General features: G+C 39.5%; 1 protein-coding gene across 1 annotated transcript in view; it reads right to left on the reverse strand.

The window, feature by feature from the left end:
- The window catches only part of adgb (androglobin), a 219,124-nt gene that overhangs the window by 151,343 nt on the left and 50,471 nt on the right, over nucleotides 1-17,310 (reverse strand). The window contains exons 9-12 of the mRNA XM_073051468.1: nucleotides 16,643-16,771; nucleotides 8,033-8,130; nucleotides 6,506-6,680; nucleotides 2,630-2,720 (exon numbers count right to left, since the gene is read on the reverse strand). Of these exons, the coding sequence (XP_072907569.1) occupies nucleotides 2,630-2,720; nucleotides 6,506-6,680; nucleotides 8,033-8,130; nucleotides 16,643-16,771 (493 nt within the window). The remainder of the gene's footprint in view (nucleotides 1-2,629; nucleotides 2,721-6,505; nucleotides 6,681-8,032; nucleotides 8,131-16,642; nucleotides 16,772-17,310) is intronic.

Below are 17,310 nucleotides of genomic sequence, written 5' to 3' on the forward strand. Positions count from 1 at the left end.
GTTCCCCTGACCTTGAACACCTAATGGTCAAATGCCATGTGTTCTATTTCTCCTCCATAATCTTGATCTGCAGTTTATATACCATCAACGGCCGACTATAATCAAACGCTTGAGATACTGCGTGATGCCCAGTTACCATCAGCATATAATCTGTAGCACAACAGATCCCAGCACACTAGATTACTGTCATACTACGACAAGGAAGTGCCTACTATTCCATGCCCAGAACACATTTTGGTAAATTTGATCACTTGGCTGTCCTTCTCCTACCTGCACATGGCCAGAGACTAAAGAGCAGACCTCCAGAGATGAGGACAACAAAGAAGTGGTTGTGGAAGACAGAGGAGCAGCTACAGGATTGCTTCAAGTCAGTGGACTGTGCCGTGTTCAAGGATTCATCAGAGGATCTGAATGAATACACCAGAATTGCCATAGAGTTCATTAAAAGAGCTGTAGACTGTTGACCCCACAAAATTATTCAGAGTCTTCCTCAAACAGAAGACTTGGATGAACCATGAGAGATTCACAATATGCTGGAGGCCAAATCAGAGGTATCCAAATATGGTGATCAAGAACGTTACAAGAGGTTTTGGTATGATCTCCAGAAAGTCATCTCATGGCCAAAGTGACAACTTGAATCAACAAAGGATGCTCGACAGGGTGGCAGGGCTTGAATGCTGTCACCTCTTATAAAGTTAAATCAAATGACAACAGGGCTTCACTTCCAGATGAGCTCACTGCCTTCTATGTAGGAACAGTCACAGCCTCCCAAAGCCCTCAATGATCCTATGATTTCAGCATTTAAGACCAACATACAAGCAGCCTTCAGGAGGGTGAATCCATGAAAAGTATCCAGACCAGATGGGGTACCTGGCCAAATACTAAAGACCTGAGCTGATCAACTGGCCGGAGTAGCAGAATCATGAGAAAATCTGCAGATACTGGAAATCCAAGCAACACACACAAAATGCTAGAGGAACTCAGCAGACCATGCAACATCTATGGGAAGGAGTAAACAGCTGACATTTTGGGCCGAGATGCTTCATTAGGACTAGCTGAGGTGTTCATTGAAATCCTCTTACTTCAGCAGTCTGAGGTACTCACCTGCTTCTATCAGACTTCACTTATACTGCTGCCTAAGAAGGACGGAGTAACCTGCCTCAATGACTATCATCCAGTAGCACTTTCATCCACAGTGATGAAGTGTTTTGAGAGTTTGGTGATGAAACCTATTAACTCCTGCCTGAGATGTGGCTTGGATCCATTCCAATTTGCCTACCAAAGCAACAGGTCCAGAGTAGATGCCATCTCCTTGGCTTTTCATTCAACCCTGGAACATTTGGACAGCAAAGATGCATTCAGCAGGATGCTCTTTATTGACTACAGCTCAGCATTTAGTCCCATCATCTTCTCAAAACTAAATCAAACTTCAAGAACATGGTCTCAATACATCCTTGTACAATTGGATTCTTGATTTCTCACTTGCAAACCCCAGCCAGTTTGGATTGGCAACATCTCCTACACAATCTCCGTCAGCACAGATGCACCACAAGGCTACGTGCTTAGTCCCCTGCTTTACCTGCTTTATACTTATTACTGTGTGGCTAAACACAAATGCAATGCCACATTCAAGTTTGCTGATGTCACCACTGTTGTAGGCTGAATCCAATGTGGTAATGAATCAGTATACAGCAAGGACATTGAAAATCTGGCTGAATGGTGCCATAACAACAACTCTTACTCAATGTCAGCAAGACCAAAGAGCTGATTATTGACTTCAGGAGGAGGAATCCAGAGGTCAGTCCTTATTAGAGGATCAGAGATGGAGAGGGTCAGCAACTTTATATTCATTGGTGTTACTGCTTCAGAGGACCTGTCCTGGGCCCAGCACATAAGGGCAATTATCAAGAAAGCATGGCTGTGTTTTCCATAGGAACTTGTGAAGATTCATCATGACATCTAAAACTTCAACAAAATTCTATTGATATGTAGTGGAGAGTAGATTAATTGACTGCATCACAGTCTGGTATGGAAACACATATGCCCTTGAAAGAAAAATCCTACTAAAAGAAGTAGATATGGCTCAGTCCATCACAGGAAAAGCTCTCCTCACCACCATGCACATCTACACGATGTGTCGATGCAGGAAGCAGCATCTATCATCAGGGACACCTGTCACCCAGGTCATACTCTCTTTTCACTGCTGCCATTGGTAAGAAGGTACAGGAGCCTCAGGACTCACACTATCAGGTTCAGGAACAGTTATTACTCCTCAAGTGGCAGGCTCTTGAACCAAAGATGATAACTTCACTCAACTTTACATGCCCCATTATTGAAATGTTTCCACAACCCATGGACTCACTTTCAAGGACTCTTCATCTCATGTTCTTGATACTTATTGCTTATTTATTTATTATTATTTCTTCCTTTTCATATTTGCATAGTGTTGTGTTTTGCATAATAGTTGAATGTTCAAGTTGGTGCAGTCTTTCATTGATCGTATTATGGTTATTATTCTATTAGCGATTTATTGAGTAAACTCACAAGAAAACGAATCTCAGGGTTGTACATGGTTAAATATATGTTACTTTGAACTTCGAACTTTTGTAATGCAATGAGCTATACTTACTTCTCTGGTGGCATGACTGTGGTATCTATCTTGTAGTCAAGCAACGGGCTTGCAATTTCGATATATTGCTCTGGCTTTTTAGGTCTGGGCTCTGTCAAATTAGAAGAACTACTTCAGTCTGCTTCTTTTAAAAATCTCTATAGAAGAGTCTTGGACTGATATAATAAAATAAAGTTTGAGAATCCACTTGTCACACAGTTACAGCAAAAAATAATTTAGTTTAAATATTAAAATAAAAGAGTCACATTGAAGGTGTTGTAATATCATGGATAACACTAAATTGCTTTCAAAGAATGCAGGTATAGGTTTGGCTGCAGTAGTGAAGTGATTCTTTTATTGGATTTGTATTGTGGGTTAACCATTTAAAACAGAGATGAGAGGGAATTTCTTGCAGTTCTCTAGCCCAGAGAACTATGGAGACAATCACAGAATGCATTCAACGTCATGGTTGGTCTAAATGAATGAAAGGTTATGGGGAGTGAATGGAGTAAAGATTATGGGGAGTTGCCAGGACCTAAGCTTAAGGTGACCTCAGGCATGATCCTGTGGAATGATGCAGGGTTAATTAGGAGTTACTCCAGTGTCTACATCACTATGTTCTTTATGTTCTAAGAGCATTACATGTATCAGACTAATGATTATTCAGCAAAACTGCAAATGTGGTGGCTATGCTGAACACATACATGATCCGTACATTGATATAATCCTACAAAATAGTTACCTCAAAGGATGAGTATGCAAGAGATATGAATATAAGATTGAAAATAAGACATGGGAACAATGAACAATGATAAAGGACAAATTACATAGTGTACACTCTGTAGGATCAGGATTATAGTTCATGATTAAGGGACACTAGATAGGACAGAGGTAAAGAGGAATCAGATAAGTCTGGTCCCATCAATGCACAATGGATCCATGAGTGTGAGATGTGCAGTATTCTAGTGGAGCATGCATTACATCATACTCTACAACTTCCCAGTCATAGAGAAGAAGTCAGAGCTATTAGTGGGCTGTTGGGCTGAAGAAATAAATTGTTAACTCTTCATATTTAAGTCTGTTGATAGCCTGAGATTAGTTCCTCCTTTTCTCATCTAAGGCCATCAGCACACCTTTCTATTGCCTCTTCTGGTCATGTACTTTCTTTACAAAACCTCTTCAACTTTTCACCTCAAAAACTTCCAGTGGTAGCATGTTCCACATGTCAACAACTCTCTGTGTAAAGAATGCTGTCCTTATTTTCCTTTTGGATCTATTATTAATGTTCTGGTGCTCATAGCTCCTAGCTTACTACTTAATCTCTAATGAAAATATACATTTCAGATCTGACCAACCCTTTCCTAGCTTAAAAGACCTCATCAAGCCAGACAGTCTTTCATTAAGGAAATTGGCAACATTAATTCAATTTGTTATCAAAACTATAATCTCACACACCATACTTCTGAACCTTTTTGGATGTTCTTGATGGCTTTTATGATCTGATATTAACTGGTGGTCGGGTTGGGAGCTGGGATGGGGGAAGAATCCAGTATCATACAGGCTGCATTGAACTTAGTTGAGCATGCCATTCCATTTTATTGCATCCACCATTTATTATATCTGGATTACAGAGACATTGATAGTAGTAGGCATAATGTGGACTGGGTACAAAGTGATCTAATCTGCAGTGTTTAAATGTATGTATCATGGTTGGAGGCTGGCAATGGGAGAAAAGTTTCTTCATGTGGTCAGAGGGAGACTGTGTAGAGTTCACACAGTACTTGAGATCAGGACTGAATACGTGTCTGGAGCTGTGCATCTGCAACACCAACTAGTATGCTATTGTGTCCAACTTAAAGTCAAAGGCTGTTTCAGGTATATTGTGTACTCTATGGGAACTTCAGAAATTTTACTTTGGAAACTACTTAAAAAGGAACTGCCACAACTATTCTAGATTTATAATTGAATTTGTTGATTATTGTTACATATAACATTGAAAAACTTGTCTGATTACCATCCAGGCATATCATGCCAAATGTAGTACATTGAGGTAGTAAAAAGAAAACAGAATGCAGAATATAATGTTTTAGCTACAGAGAAAATGCAGTGGTGGGAAACAAAAAAAGTGCAAGGAGCAGGGTGAGGTGTAGCTGGAAAATCAAGAACTTTTGGCTGAGTTTCCTGCAAATATACATTTCAGAAGATACTGAGAGGGTGAAAAAGTTGTAAACTGCATACAAGAAAGTAGACCTACTTTGTTTCCAGCCCACAATGAAGGAAGCAATGTTGTGTCTTTCTCTGGAAATGAAGTCGAATAAATGGAGAGTATTTCAGCTGCAGAATGTCTATGTAATGGACATAATTACATTTATAAAAGTTATGAAAACAGCCAAAGAAAAATCTGAGATGAAATTAGCCAACTGAAAGTGATAACATTTTAAAGATTTCAAAGGGAATGAGTAGACGTGTTGGTGTTGGGTGGGAGGGTGGTGGGTTGGGGTGGGGAAGACTGACCAGGATAATCCTTTCCAAGTAATTCTGATTCTTTAAAGCAAAGAAGCTGAGCATATTCCTTCATCTAATGAGCAAAATAGTTCCTCCTTCAATAGTTGAATTGAAAAAGGACATTTGCGACAAATATCAGATAAGGATACAGGCAGATTATAGAGAGTGTTTTGACAAGGTGAAAAAGCATAAAGGGAAGAGAGACAATAAGAATAAAGAGAAAGGCATAGCAATAAAAAAACCTAAATCTATCTATAACAATAAAGAATAATGTCTTCAAATAAGAACAATTAGGAGAAGTTACGGCAGCAGAGGGCATGGCTGAGGTATGACTAGAGGTGATGGTTAACACAGAAATACAAGAATATGGAGTAAGAGAAGAATACACATATGGGTAAGGTAGAAGCAGATGGATAGAAAATGCAGAAGTAACTGACAAAATTCAAAGTTAATCAGCCATTTGTTCAGATAGGAAATGGGATGCATCTTTTTCTTCTGAGCAGGACAGTGAATATAACAGAAGCATTGACCAGTTGCTAAACTATATTGACACTTGCTTCAGCAAATGTAAATCTTTTGCTTTGATTTTCTCAATTTTTGCAAACTTTTTCAGCCCAAGCACCTTCTGACATCCCGGCTTTCAATTCTGGCCACTCACTCATCCATGAATTGAATTGTTCCACATTTGACAACCTTGTCTCTAGCTACTAAGGCCTTAATCCCTGGATTTTCTGCTACTTATCTATTTAATACTGTTTTTCTATTACTGTTTTGTTTTTATCTACCGCTTTGTTTGATTGCCTGAGAGGAAGCCAAACAGTGTTTCATTGTACTTATGTATGATGACAATAAAGATCATTCAATTCAATTCAACATTACCACATTTCTTCTCTTCCCTATTTCTTTGACTTGAGATTTTTGCTCAACTGTGCTAATAACTCCTAGTTAAATTTTGTTTGACAACTCTCCCTTCAAACATCTTTAGGCAGCTTAACGAATTCTCTATAAATTCAAGTTGTTTCTGCTGGTAAGGTTATGGAAGGAACATATAGAAAGGCAACAGATGGAATTGTAAGAGGACCTGATTTGGATCTTCCAGCCCAGCAATCACAGAGATCAATATCTACAATCAGCTTGGTCCCAAAGCATTATTTGGCATTCTTATTGCACTCATTTACAAGTCTGAAAAACACCTGGATATCAATATCAGCCCTTCAGTTTTTCTACTTTCCCTATTTATTTGCAAGTATGTATACCAAGAATACAGTCAAATCATTTAAAACTCTTGGATCATGATTATTCAAGTTCTTGAAACAAAACTATTTTGCAAAGTAATTAAACTACATGTTCATAGCAGATGTAAATTTCATTGTTAAGGGGTAAAAAAATTACCTTTTGGGTCAGCTATTGGAAAAGGGCGATTTCGTGGTCGTATAAGTTTCCATCGAGGAACCTGTGGAACCTCTGCTGAATTTGCAAGGGAACAAGATCTTGTTCTTCTCACCAGTACTGGGTGACTGTGTGCATGGGAAAGTCCATAGTGCCGCAGCTTCTCTGAGGATTCAGCCTACAAGGTAAAAAAGGCACTTTAAATAAAACACAGAACTTAGCACAATAGAGTTGTGTTCAAACTTCTCAGTATTTGAATGTCGCAGATTCAATATAACTGATTTGCTGCATGAAGTTAATTTTTGTAAAGGAACCACTCTTCCATCCTCTCTGCTCTCATTCTAAAATAACAAAAAATGCCATTTTGCAATGTAAGTAAACCACATGTTCAAAGCAGATGTAAATTTCATTGTTAAAGTGTAAGAAAATGCTCTGGATCATTAGTTTTTCATCTCTCCTGTCCATAGTACTGCCACAGGCTCATTGTCCCCACCCTGCTGCTCACCAACACTGCCCTCTGTGGGCTGACCTCCACCTACCTCCACTGCTCCTCCCACTCTTGTGTTTTCAACCCCCTTGCAACCTCCATTCTCCCTTTCTCACCTTCAGTGGCATTCTCACCCAGCCCTCTTTCCACCTTCTCTCCAATTTTAAGGGTCAACAAAGTAATTTTCCACCATGCTTCAATGACACTCCAAAACTGGTGGTACAGTGTGCAGTTACTGATGCTGCTGCTTTACAGCTCCAGTGGCCTAGGTTCAATCCTGACCTTTGTTACTGTCTATGTTGAATCTGTACCTTCTCCCTGTGAACATGTGGATTTCCTTCATGAGCTTCAGCTTCCTTCCACATCTAAAGGGTACACAACTTGGTTGCCATGAATTGCCCTGGTTGTAGATGAGTGGTGGAATTTGGGGAGAATTGATGATAATATAGGAAAATTAAAACAGGGTAGAGTAAAATAGGTAGAATAGGTGTAAAAAGGATGCTGGATGATTGGCAATGACTGGGTGGACTAGAGGTCCTGTATCTGCATGTTTCTCTCTTTGACCCAATGGCTTTATAACTGCTCAGCCATCAATTCTTTTCCATTACTGGGATAACTTAAATATTAACCATTTTGTATGAATACATATGAGTAGCTCAGAGAACAGCACACTTAACATCAAGTTGAGGGTTGCACATTTAAGTTCCACTCTTGAGACCTAAGTGATACTCCAAATGCAATATAGGCAAAGTGGTGCACATTCAATAGATGCCAGATTTCAGAACGGAAACTGAAGGCCCTGCTTTTTCTACTAAAGTGAACATGAAAGATTTGATGGCAACATTTTAAAGTAGAAGATGTGAATTTCCTCAAAGTGCTGGATGTTTTCACCCCTCAGTTAACATTAAAAAAAAATAGATTGTCCAATCATTATCTTTATTTTAAATGTAACTTGCAGCTGTTCAGTTGATTACTATTATCATCAGAACAGAAAATCAGCGATAAAATGGCACACAATATAAGATTGAGCACATGGCCATTACCATTTGTCCAAGTAAAGAAATTGTTCCTTCTGACAGCTGAAGTGGGAGGTAGGTCGCATGAATCACCATCTGTGGCATCACTGGTGTATGGAATCCTGCTACATAAAGAGCATAAATATTGCTGTCTTAAACAACAGTGCAGCACATAGTTAACTTACACTTGATCTCTACATAATAGCACTGACTTTATTTCAAAAGAACTTGGAATCGTATTCACAACACAGATGTTGAACATTTGCTCCATTCTGCTATTGCCAATCAGATTAGTTCTCTGCCCCAGCCCTTTCAAAGACCCTTGCATATTTTGTTCACATTTTTTAGGGGTATTAACAACCCTTCAGAAAATTATTACAGAATATGTTTCCACAACACATTTAGGCAGTGCAGTAGAAATCATAGCAACTTGGTGCACTGCTCGCATCTACCCTGAGGTTAAATGATCAATTATTTCAAATTTGCATTCTTGACATTCTTGCCAGTGGAAACTGTTTGGCTGGATGTGGGGGTTCAGGGGTTGGGGCAGCTGAGTAATATCTAGTAGTAGTGACGGTCATGAGATAAATGAAAGTACCATCTTCTTTCTTTCAAGAAGTAGACATTGAACAACCTTTGAATTGTAGCAATGCAACTTTTGATGTGCACAAGCTGAAAAGATGCTTACTGTTATCTGGGTTGTGTCTATCTGGACAAAACAGTCCATGTCAGAAATTATACAAAACTATAATGACGTAACTGACTTTGAACAGGTGCAGGAGAAGCCATTTATCTCCTGAGCTTGTTTTCTCATGCAATCATCCTCCACAGAACAAAAGTGCTATCTCAAGTGGTTCTTATTGGTATTAAATTAATACTACAGCCAAGAAGAATGAAAGCATCCCTGCAGCGGACAGTGAGGTCAGCTGAGAAGATCATCGGGGTCTCTCTTCCCGCCATCACAGACATTTACACTACATGCTGCATCTGCAAAGCAAACAGCATTATGAAGGACCCCATGCACCCCTCATACAATCTCTTCTCCCTCCTGCTGTCTGGGAAAAGGCACCGAAGCATTCGGGCTCTCACGACCAGACTATGTAACAGTTTCTTCCCCCCAAGCTATCAGACTCCTCAATACCTGGAGCCTGGACTGACACCTTGCCCTATTGTCCTGTTTATTATTTATTGTAATGCCTGCACTGTTTTGGGCACTTTATGCAGTCCTGGGTATGTCTGTAATCTAGAGTTGTTGTTGTGTGTTTTTTTTTCACGTAGTTTAGTCTAGTTTTTGTACTGTGTCATGTAACACCATGGTCCTGAAAAACGTTGTCTCATTTTTACTATGTACTGTACCAGCAGTTATGGTCGAAATGACAATAAAAGTGATTTGACTTGACTTGACTTGAAAGGACTGAAGCTTGGGAGAGTTTACGAAACTAGCAACAGATGATCAAATCATTGAGAAGTGGGAGAAAATAGAGAGAAATCTTTTAAAAATAGAAGAGCTTCTTAAACTTTGTGACTAGGAACTGAGAAGCAAAAATAAAGATATACTCTTTAAAGGCTGACAGAGAATAAAATACAATAGGAACAGAAAATATTAGAATGAACTGTTAAATAAACATTTTGTAGATCTCCATATGGTGGTATATGCCAGAAATTTGTGGGAATCACAATGTAAATTGGAATGAGGAACTTACTTAATAATAGGATAAGAAAAACTGGAAAAATTAAGAGGAGGAATACTATCAGATCATCTGGATTGAGATAGTCTGGATCTTAAGTTTTAAAACAGGCAATGTAGGCATCAGCGATGATGTTCCAACAATATACGATTCAGAAATACTGATAGCAGATTGGAACGTTACACCATCACTTAAGAAAGGCCCATAAGAGAAAATTGGGAAATACAGACAAATTAATTGGACAACAGCTGTTGGCAAGATGCAGAAATTTATTAGTAAGGAGGTATATTGACAATTGTATTAAATTAGTCAGAGTCAATATGATTTTGTGGAAAGAAAAGCATACTTGGTAAGTCATCTTTTTTGAGGATGTAAGAAGTACCTTCAATAATGGAAATGACTGCAGCTGTTCAAGAATATGACTCACTGCCATACAGGGTTTGGACATTAAATGCTGGCTTTGCCATGGATGTCTGCATTTAACAAACAAAAATAACACAGTGGACAGGGTGTCCCTGTACATCTGTGTTTCCAAATAAGGAATAGATAGTCCAATAAGGAAAGTACTATTACATAAAACGAGAGCTTTGGGGGTTGGAGAGGAAAGTCAGAAAATTCATTTATGAAGGTACTGGAAACACCAGAAAAAAAGGATACAAAAAAGATATTAAATACCAGAAAGAAGATACAGGGAAATTAAGTTTTACACAAGAAAATGGTAGAATATTAAGTGCTAAATGGAATGCTATGCACTTGCTAACAAGAAAGCAGCCATTTTTACAAATGGTGAATAAATAACAAATACTGCTGTGCAGGATAATCTAAAAGACTGGTCTATTTCATGCTCATGGTTAACAGTCAGGTCCAATTAGGAAGACAGCAGGCAATTAGGAAGACAAATCACATATTGAAACTTATTTTAAGGAAGTTGTGGAGAAGAAAAAGGAAGCCATGCTGCAGGTTTTGATGAGAATGCACTTAGTGAATTCTGTGCAGTTTTTGGTCTCTTTGCCAAAGGGAGACTTACTTGGTCTCACTAAATATTAGAAGAATAAGCGATGATCTCATTAAAAAAGGTAAGATTTGAGAGGGTTTAACAAAGTAGGCCCTGGGAGATTATTTCCTTACTGCATGAATTCCATCCACCTGGAGGCATTGTAGATATGGCCTTCATTTTATGACAACTAAGAGAAATATAGGAAGCACCACCAAAAACCATACACGGCCTTTATTGGTCATACTAAAGCTTATGGCTCCATCAGTCAGGTGAGATTGCTGTGCACCCTCCTCAAATATAATTGCCTACAGGAATTCAAATCCAATTAAATATGCACGTAGTTGGAGGTTCACCTCCAAATAATTATCGGCTTGTTTGTTTCCTTTAAAGGAGACATTGAATATCAGTATGGTTGAAGCAATGCAATTTCTTGATTGTGCAGGAGTCGAAAAGATACTTAGTATAACTTAATTTTGCTGGTGTTTGTTTGAACAAAACATATTGTGGCAAAGATTATCCAAAAATATAAGACTGAAGCTGAATTTCATATAGGAACAGAAGGCATTTCATCTATTCAAGCCTGTTCTGTTATTCCGTCACCCTAAACAGTTAAAATGATAAATCTTCTGCTACCTAAAGGGTTATCAATAACATTATATGAAAAGAAGAGGACTATGATGCTATCAAAGGTGACATGGTAATATAGTGGTTAGCGCAATGCTTTACAGTGTTGGTTGTAAGATTGGGATTCAATGCCCGCTGCTGTCCATAAGGTTTTTGTACGTTCTCCCCATGACCACACGGGTTTTCTCTGGGCGCTCTAGTTTCCTCCCACATTCCAAAGATATATGGATTAGGGTTAGCATTAGTAAGTTGTGGGCATGCTATGTTGGCACTAGAAGCATGGCAACACCTCAAAGTTCAAGAGTTCAAAGTACATATATGGCACTATATACTACCCTGAGGTTTATTTTCTTGCGGGCATTCATAGTAAATACAAATAAATTCAATAGGATCAATGAAGAACTGCACTCAACAAAGATGGACAAACAAGCAATGTGCAAAAGACAACAACTTGTGCAAATACAAAAAGGAAAAAAGAAAGTAATAAATATTGAGAACATGAGTTGTAGAGTCCTTGAAAGTGAGTCCATAAGTTCTGGAATCAATTCAGTGGTTGGGTGAGTGAAATTATACACTCTGGTTCAAGAGACTGATGGTTGAGGGGTAATAACTGTTCCTGAACCTGGTGGTGTGCGACCTGAGGCTCCTGTACTTCCTTCCTGATGGCAACAGTGAGAAGAGACCATGGCCTGGATGGTGGGGTTCTTGATGATGGAAGTTGCTTTCCTGCTACAGCATTTCTTGTTGATGTGCTTAGTGGTGGGGAAGGTTTTACCCGTGATGGACTTGGTGTGGGCTGCCCCAGCACATTGTTGAAACAAACAACTCATTTCACTGTACTGTATGTTATGATGTTTCAATGTACGTGACAAATAAAGCTTATCTTTATCTTTGTAAGAGAAATGGTAAACCTGAGAATTTAGAGAGTTTCAAAAAATTTATGAAGAGGAGAACATAGAGCGTACCTAAAAGTGAAAAACATTTGAGAGGATAGGCCTTAACATCAACATCCACAAAAGAAATGCTTTTAAAGTTCAAGTTCAAAAAGCTCCAAGTAAATTCATTATTAAAATACATATGTAAACAGTATGTCACTGTATACTACCTTTAGATTTATTTTCTTGCAGGTGTTTATAGTAAAAATAAAGAAATACAATTGAATTTACAAAAAAATCTGTACCTAAACAAAGATTGATAAATGACCAATGTGCAAAAGAAGACAAAATGTGCAAGTAAAAAAAAGATGAGTTGTAAAGGGACCTTGAAAGTGAATCTGTAGGTTGTAGAATCAGTTCAGAGTTGTGGTGAGTGTTATCCACGCCAGTTCAGGAGCTTGATGGTTGCAGAATAATAGCTGTTCCTGAACCTGCTGGCATGAGTCCTAAGGCTTCTGTATCTCCTGCCCAATGGTACTTGAGAGAAGAGAGTGTGGTTTGGATGGCGGGAGTCTTTGATATTGGATGCTGCTTTCTTGTATAAATGTATTCATTGGCTTTGCCTATGATGGAATGGGCTGTATCCACCACTTTTTGTAGCCTTTTGGATTCTTGGGCAAATGTCATGTTAGCATCCATTTCAAGAGGTCTAGAATACAAGAGCAAGGAAGTGATGCTGAGGCTAAGGCACTGGTGAGGCCTCACCTTGAGTACTGTGAACAGTTTTGGGCCCCTCATCTTAGAAAAGATGAGCTGGTATTGGAAAGGATTCAGCAAAGGTTCACAAGAGGATAATTCCAGCTATTGTGGTGAACTACATATACCTGTCTGGACACGCCCCCCCCCCCCCCCGCTAACTGCTCCTGTGGCTCCTCCCACAGACCCCTGTATAAAGGCGATTGGAGGCACTGCTCCTTCCTCAGTCTCCAGGATGTTGTGTGGTGGTCACTTGCTGCTTGTGCTTTCTTCCAGCCAATAAAAGCCTACCTTAACCCACGTCTCCGAGAGTTATTGATGGTGCATCAGCTATGAAAGGGTTATCATACAAAGAACGTTTGATGGCTCTGGGTCTGTACTCGCTAGAATTCAGAATGATGATGGGGGGGATCTTATTGAAATGTTTTGAATGTTGAAAGGCCTAGATAGAGTAGATGTGGAAAGGATGTTTCTCATGGTGGGAGAGTCTAGGACAAGATGGCACAGCCTCAGGATAGAGGGGAGCCCTTTGGTTTCTTTGGTTAAAGAAATTTCTCTAACCAAAGGGTGGTGAATTTGTGGAATTTGTTGCTACATGCAGATGTGGAGGCCAGGTCGTTGGGTGTATTTAAGGCAGAGAATGATCGGTTCTTGATTGGACATGGCATCAAAGGTTACGGGGAGAAGGCTGGGAACTGGGGCTGAGGAGGAAATTAAAAAAAGGATCAGCCATGATTGACTGGTGGAGCAAACTTGATGGGCCAGATGGCCTAATTCTGCTCCTATGTCTTATGGTCTTTAAACACACAAGAGTCCCATTTCCTGTGCTTCCTATAAATTCACCAGGGTCCTCTCTTTTGTGTTCCGTTAAAACTGAATAATCTGTTATCCCACTTGAAAACGGCCAAGTTGGGAGCAGTTGAGCAGAGATGGATCTCACAGCTGTCAGTGTTTGATTTGATGTTCAGTATTGTCCAGGCTGCAGCAATACAATGGCTGATGCTCTCTCTAGGCAACCATTTGCAGGGGTTCACCAGGGACCGCATTCCTGCATTGCCTTTCAACTCAGCAGAGAACCACTTCTGTGCTTCATTTAAACTCACTGAGGCCCCATATTCTGTACTCCTTTCAAATTTATGGAGCTCACTAGAAGCTTTATTATGATATTGTGTAATATTTTTAATATACAGGGATTAACCAATTATCTGAAAAACCTACTAGTCCAACACTAAAGTTCTGAACATAAATTATTTTATTGTATATTTGTCATCCTTTCAGTCTTTTTCTTTTCAAGAAGAAAGAGACCCAGAATCTCTGTATTTTGGTATCATCCTTGTGAAAAATCTTGCATTTTCACCAAAGCCTTAATATCCTTCATATGATATAGTTCCTGTATTGTATAATGCAGAATAGAGCTTCATAATGGATGGGTCCCTAAGAGACCTAGTTTAATAGTAAGGCTTTAGCTTTGTCTTTGGTTTTGGCTAAACATTAATCTCATGCATGACTGACAATTTTCTTTTACAAATTCGTTAAATTTGCAAGTCACTATTAGTGTTAAAATGAAGGAAGTTGAGTTGTACCTGCATCACCATTAGATGGCAGTACAACTACATTTGAGTTGCTGATGTAATCAAAGTCACACCAGTTATTTCTCTTTGCCCATTCCTCATTTCTGAGTATTCTTCCTACATCAAATTTCTTGCATGAAATGATGAGCAAAGCTATTGACCAAAGGAAACACATTTTTTACTAAGTAGAAATGTATGAAATGTAAAAGGCAGCATCTGTGCAATGTGTTTTTCAGCTTGAAGATCCTTTATCAGAATTTAGTCATGGTTTCCACATATCATTAAGTAAGATATTATGTATTCCAAAATCACGAGATCGAGCCTCCAGAAAGTCACACTAGAATTCCCAACTCCATACCTGTCCTCACATACTATAAAATTGTTATCATGACAGTCATGTGTATGTTGCTATTACCCATTCTGTTCTAGTCTCTTTTATAAATAGATTGGAATTACTTCAGTAATTCACAGACCAAAGCAGTGCAGAGGGAAAAGAGAGAGAATGAAGAGAGAGGAGAGCGAGGGGGGAGTGGGGAGAGAGAGGGGGGACAGGGGAGAGAGAGGGGGGAGTGGGGAGAGAGGGGGGGAGAGGGGAGAGAGAGGGGGGAGTGGGGAGAGAGGGGGGGAGAGGGGAGAGAGAGGGGGGAGTGGGGAGAGAGGGGGGAGAGGGGAGAGAGAGGGGGGAGTGGGGAGAGAGGGGGAGAGGTGAGAGAGAGAGGAGGGGGAGAGAGAGAGGAGAGAGGGGCAGGGTAGGGAGGGAGAAGAGAGAGAGGGGAGAGAGGGGGAGAGAGGGGAGAGAGAAGGGAGAAGGGGGAATAGAGAGGAGTGAGGGGAGAGAGGGGGGAAGCGAGAGAAAGGGGAGGGAGTGGTGAGAGGAGAGAGTGGACAGAGAGGAGATGGAGAAGGAGAGGAGGGAGGAGATAAGGAGAGGAGGGAGGAGGGGTACAGGTGAGAGACAGGGGGAAGAAGGGTATTAGAGAGGAGGTAGATAAAATACCAATCACTGACATTCAGTATGTCCATTTCTAATTATATTATTATCTATAATACATTTTTAAAATGTAAATTGATAATTGCAGTAATGCAAATATATTAACTAGTATTGTGCTTTCACTGAACCATGTTACCATCTTTGCTTTTGAAAAGCATTATTACTAAGGCTACATCCACACTAGACCGGATAATTTTGAAAACGCTGGTTTCGCGTAAAAACGATAGGCGTCCACACTATGCGTTTTTGAAAATAATTCTGTCCACACTGAAACAGAGATTTTGGCGAATCTCCTACTGCGCGTGCACAGGACACATCTACTGAAAACAAGCGACATGTTTGGTGTTGAATCTCGCCGCAGAAGTGCGCGTTTATGTAGTTACACACTAGAAAAACTTAAAATGACAGACAGCTGTTGGCTCTCGCGCAGGAGAAAAACAAATACTGGAGCGTATGGCGGCAACCGACAGGGAGTTCACGGACAGACTGACCCGGTTGACGATGAACATTGAAAAACTGACTAACTCTGTTGCATTAATAAAGCACCTTGTTAAATGTATAAAACATGTCTTCATCAGTGTTATCTTGTATTTTCATACAATGTTACATTAGGCTGTTACACATCTATTGTCAGAGAAGTACTTGCATAAATAAGTAAACCACCTTCATACGAGCAAGGACAGAAAACAGCAAAGTGAGTACAGTATACTTATTTATTCAGTAAGTTATGGGACAAAGTATTTGGTGAGTACATTTCTAACTCTTCTGGCTTCAGTCTCGTTGCCATCTGTTCTGAAATTGTTAGGTTGCGTTCAAGAAAAAAATGAAATAGCGCGCTGTGGTCTGATAGCGTTTTCAAAACTCTCTGGTTACGCCGTCCACACTGATCTGCCCGAGCAGCGTTTTCAAAAATATCCACCTTGGAAAGCGTTTTTGAAAAGCTCCGGTTTCAGGTGACGAAAACGCCGTTTTAGTGTAGTAAAAACGAAGAGAAAAAGCTTTGGTTATGGATTTATCCAGTGTAGTGTGGATGTAGCCCAAGTTAAAACTACCAAAGAAACATATTGAGTAAAAGCCTTTCAGTAATATTGCTTCTATCATCTTCTAAAAACTATCAACTAGGCTTCCAACTTACATTCTAGTACTAATTGTGACATATTCTGAGAAATAGATCCAGGCCGTTGATTTAATAATTTGCTTTTATCTCTATTGTATTCTCCTTCCTTATTCTTTTTCTTTCCGGATTCCTTTGTTTCTGGTTTATCTGAGAAAATAGGTTAAAAAAATTACTGAACCCTTTTTAATGTTCAACTGGCTATCTAATCTGTAGTATATCAATATCCAGGGATATTAAGAGACAAAAATAATTGATGGCTTGTGACCATAACTGGAGAGCTAAGCTAAACTAATGTATGTTGGGTTAGTCTCAGTGCATATAGAAATTAACATTTTTGCTTTACAATTCTAGTTGCATTGTCACATTGCTGAAAGTGAGTTGAGTTCCATCTGCAGTAAATTATAGTCTAATCTATAGGGGGACTTTCAGAATTTGCAAATCCAGCACACAGGACCTTAGAAGTGCTATGGTAGTTGGCTAGGAGGTAGAACTCATGGATGGAGGAAGGTATGTGCCTTGAATTGAAAAGCAGAAAGGGAAGGAGACAAAGAATGATTTTAAAAGAGATGTGATCTTGGTCCAACCTACATAAAATAAAACCTACAACTGCTTGAAAGTGCAAGGGCAACATAGGAAAATGTAGATGTATATAAAAAGAACATGAAAGAATCTTCTTGGAGCCTCCT

This window comes from Hemitrygon akajei, chromosome 7 (assembly GCF_048418815.1).
Source record: "Hemitrygon akajei chromosome 7, sHemAka1.3, whole genome shotgun sequence".
NCBI classification, from domain to species: Eukaryota; Metazoa; Chordata; class Chondrichthyes; order Myliobatiformes; family Dasyatidae; genus Hemitrygon; species Hemitrygon akajei.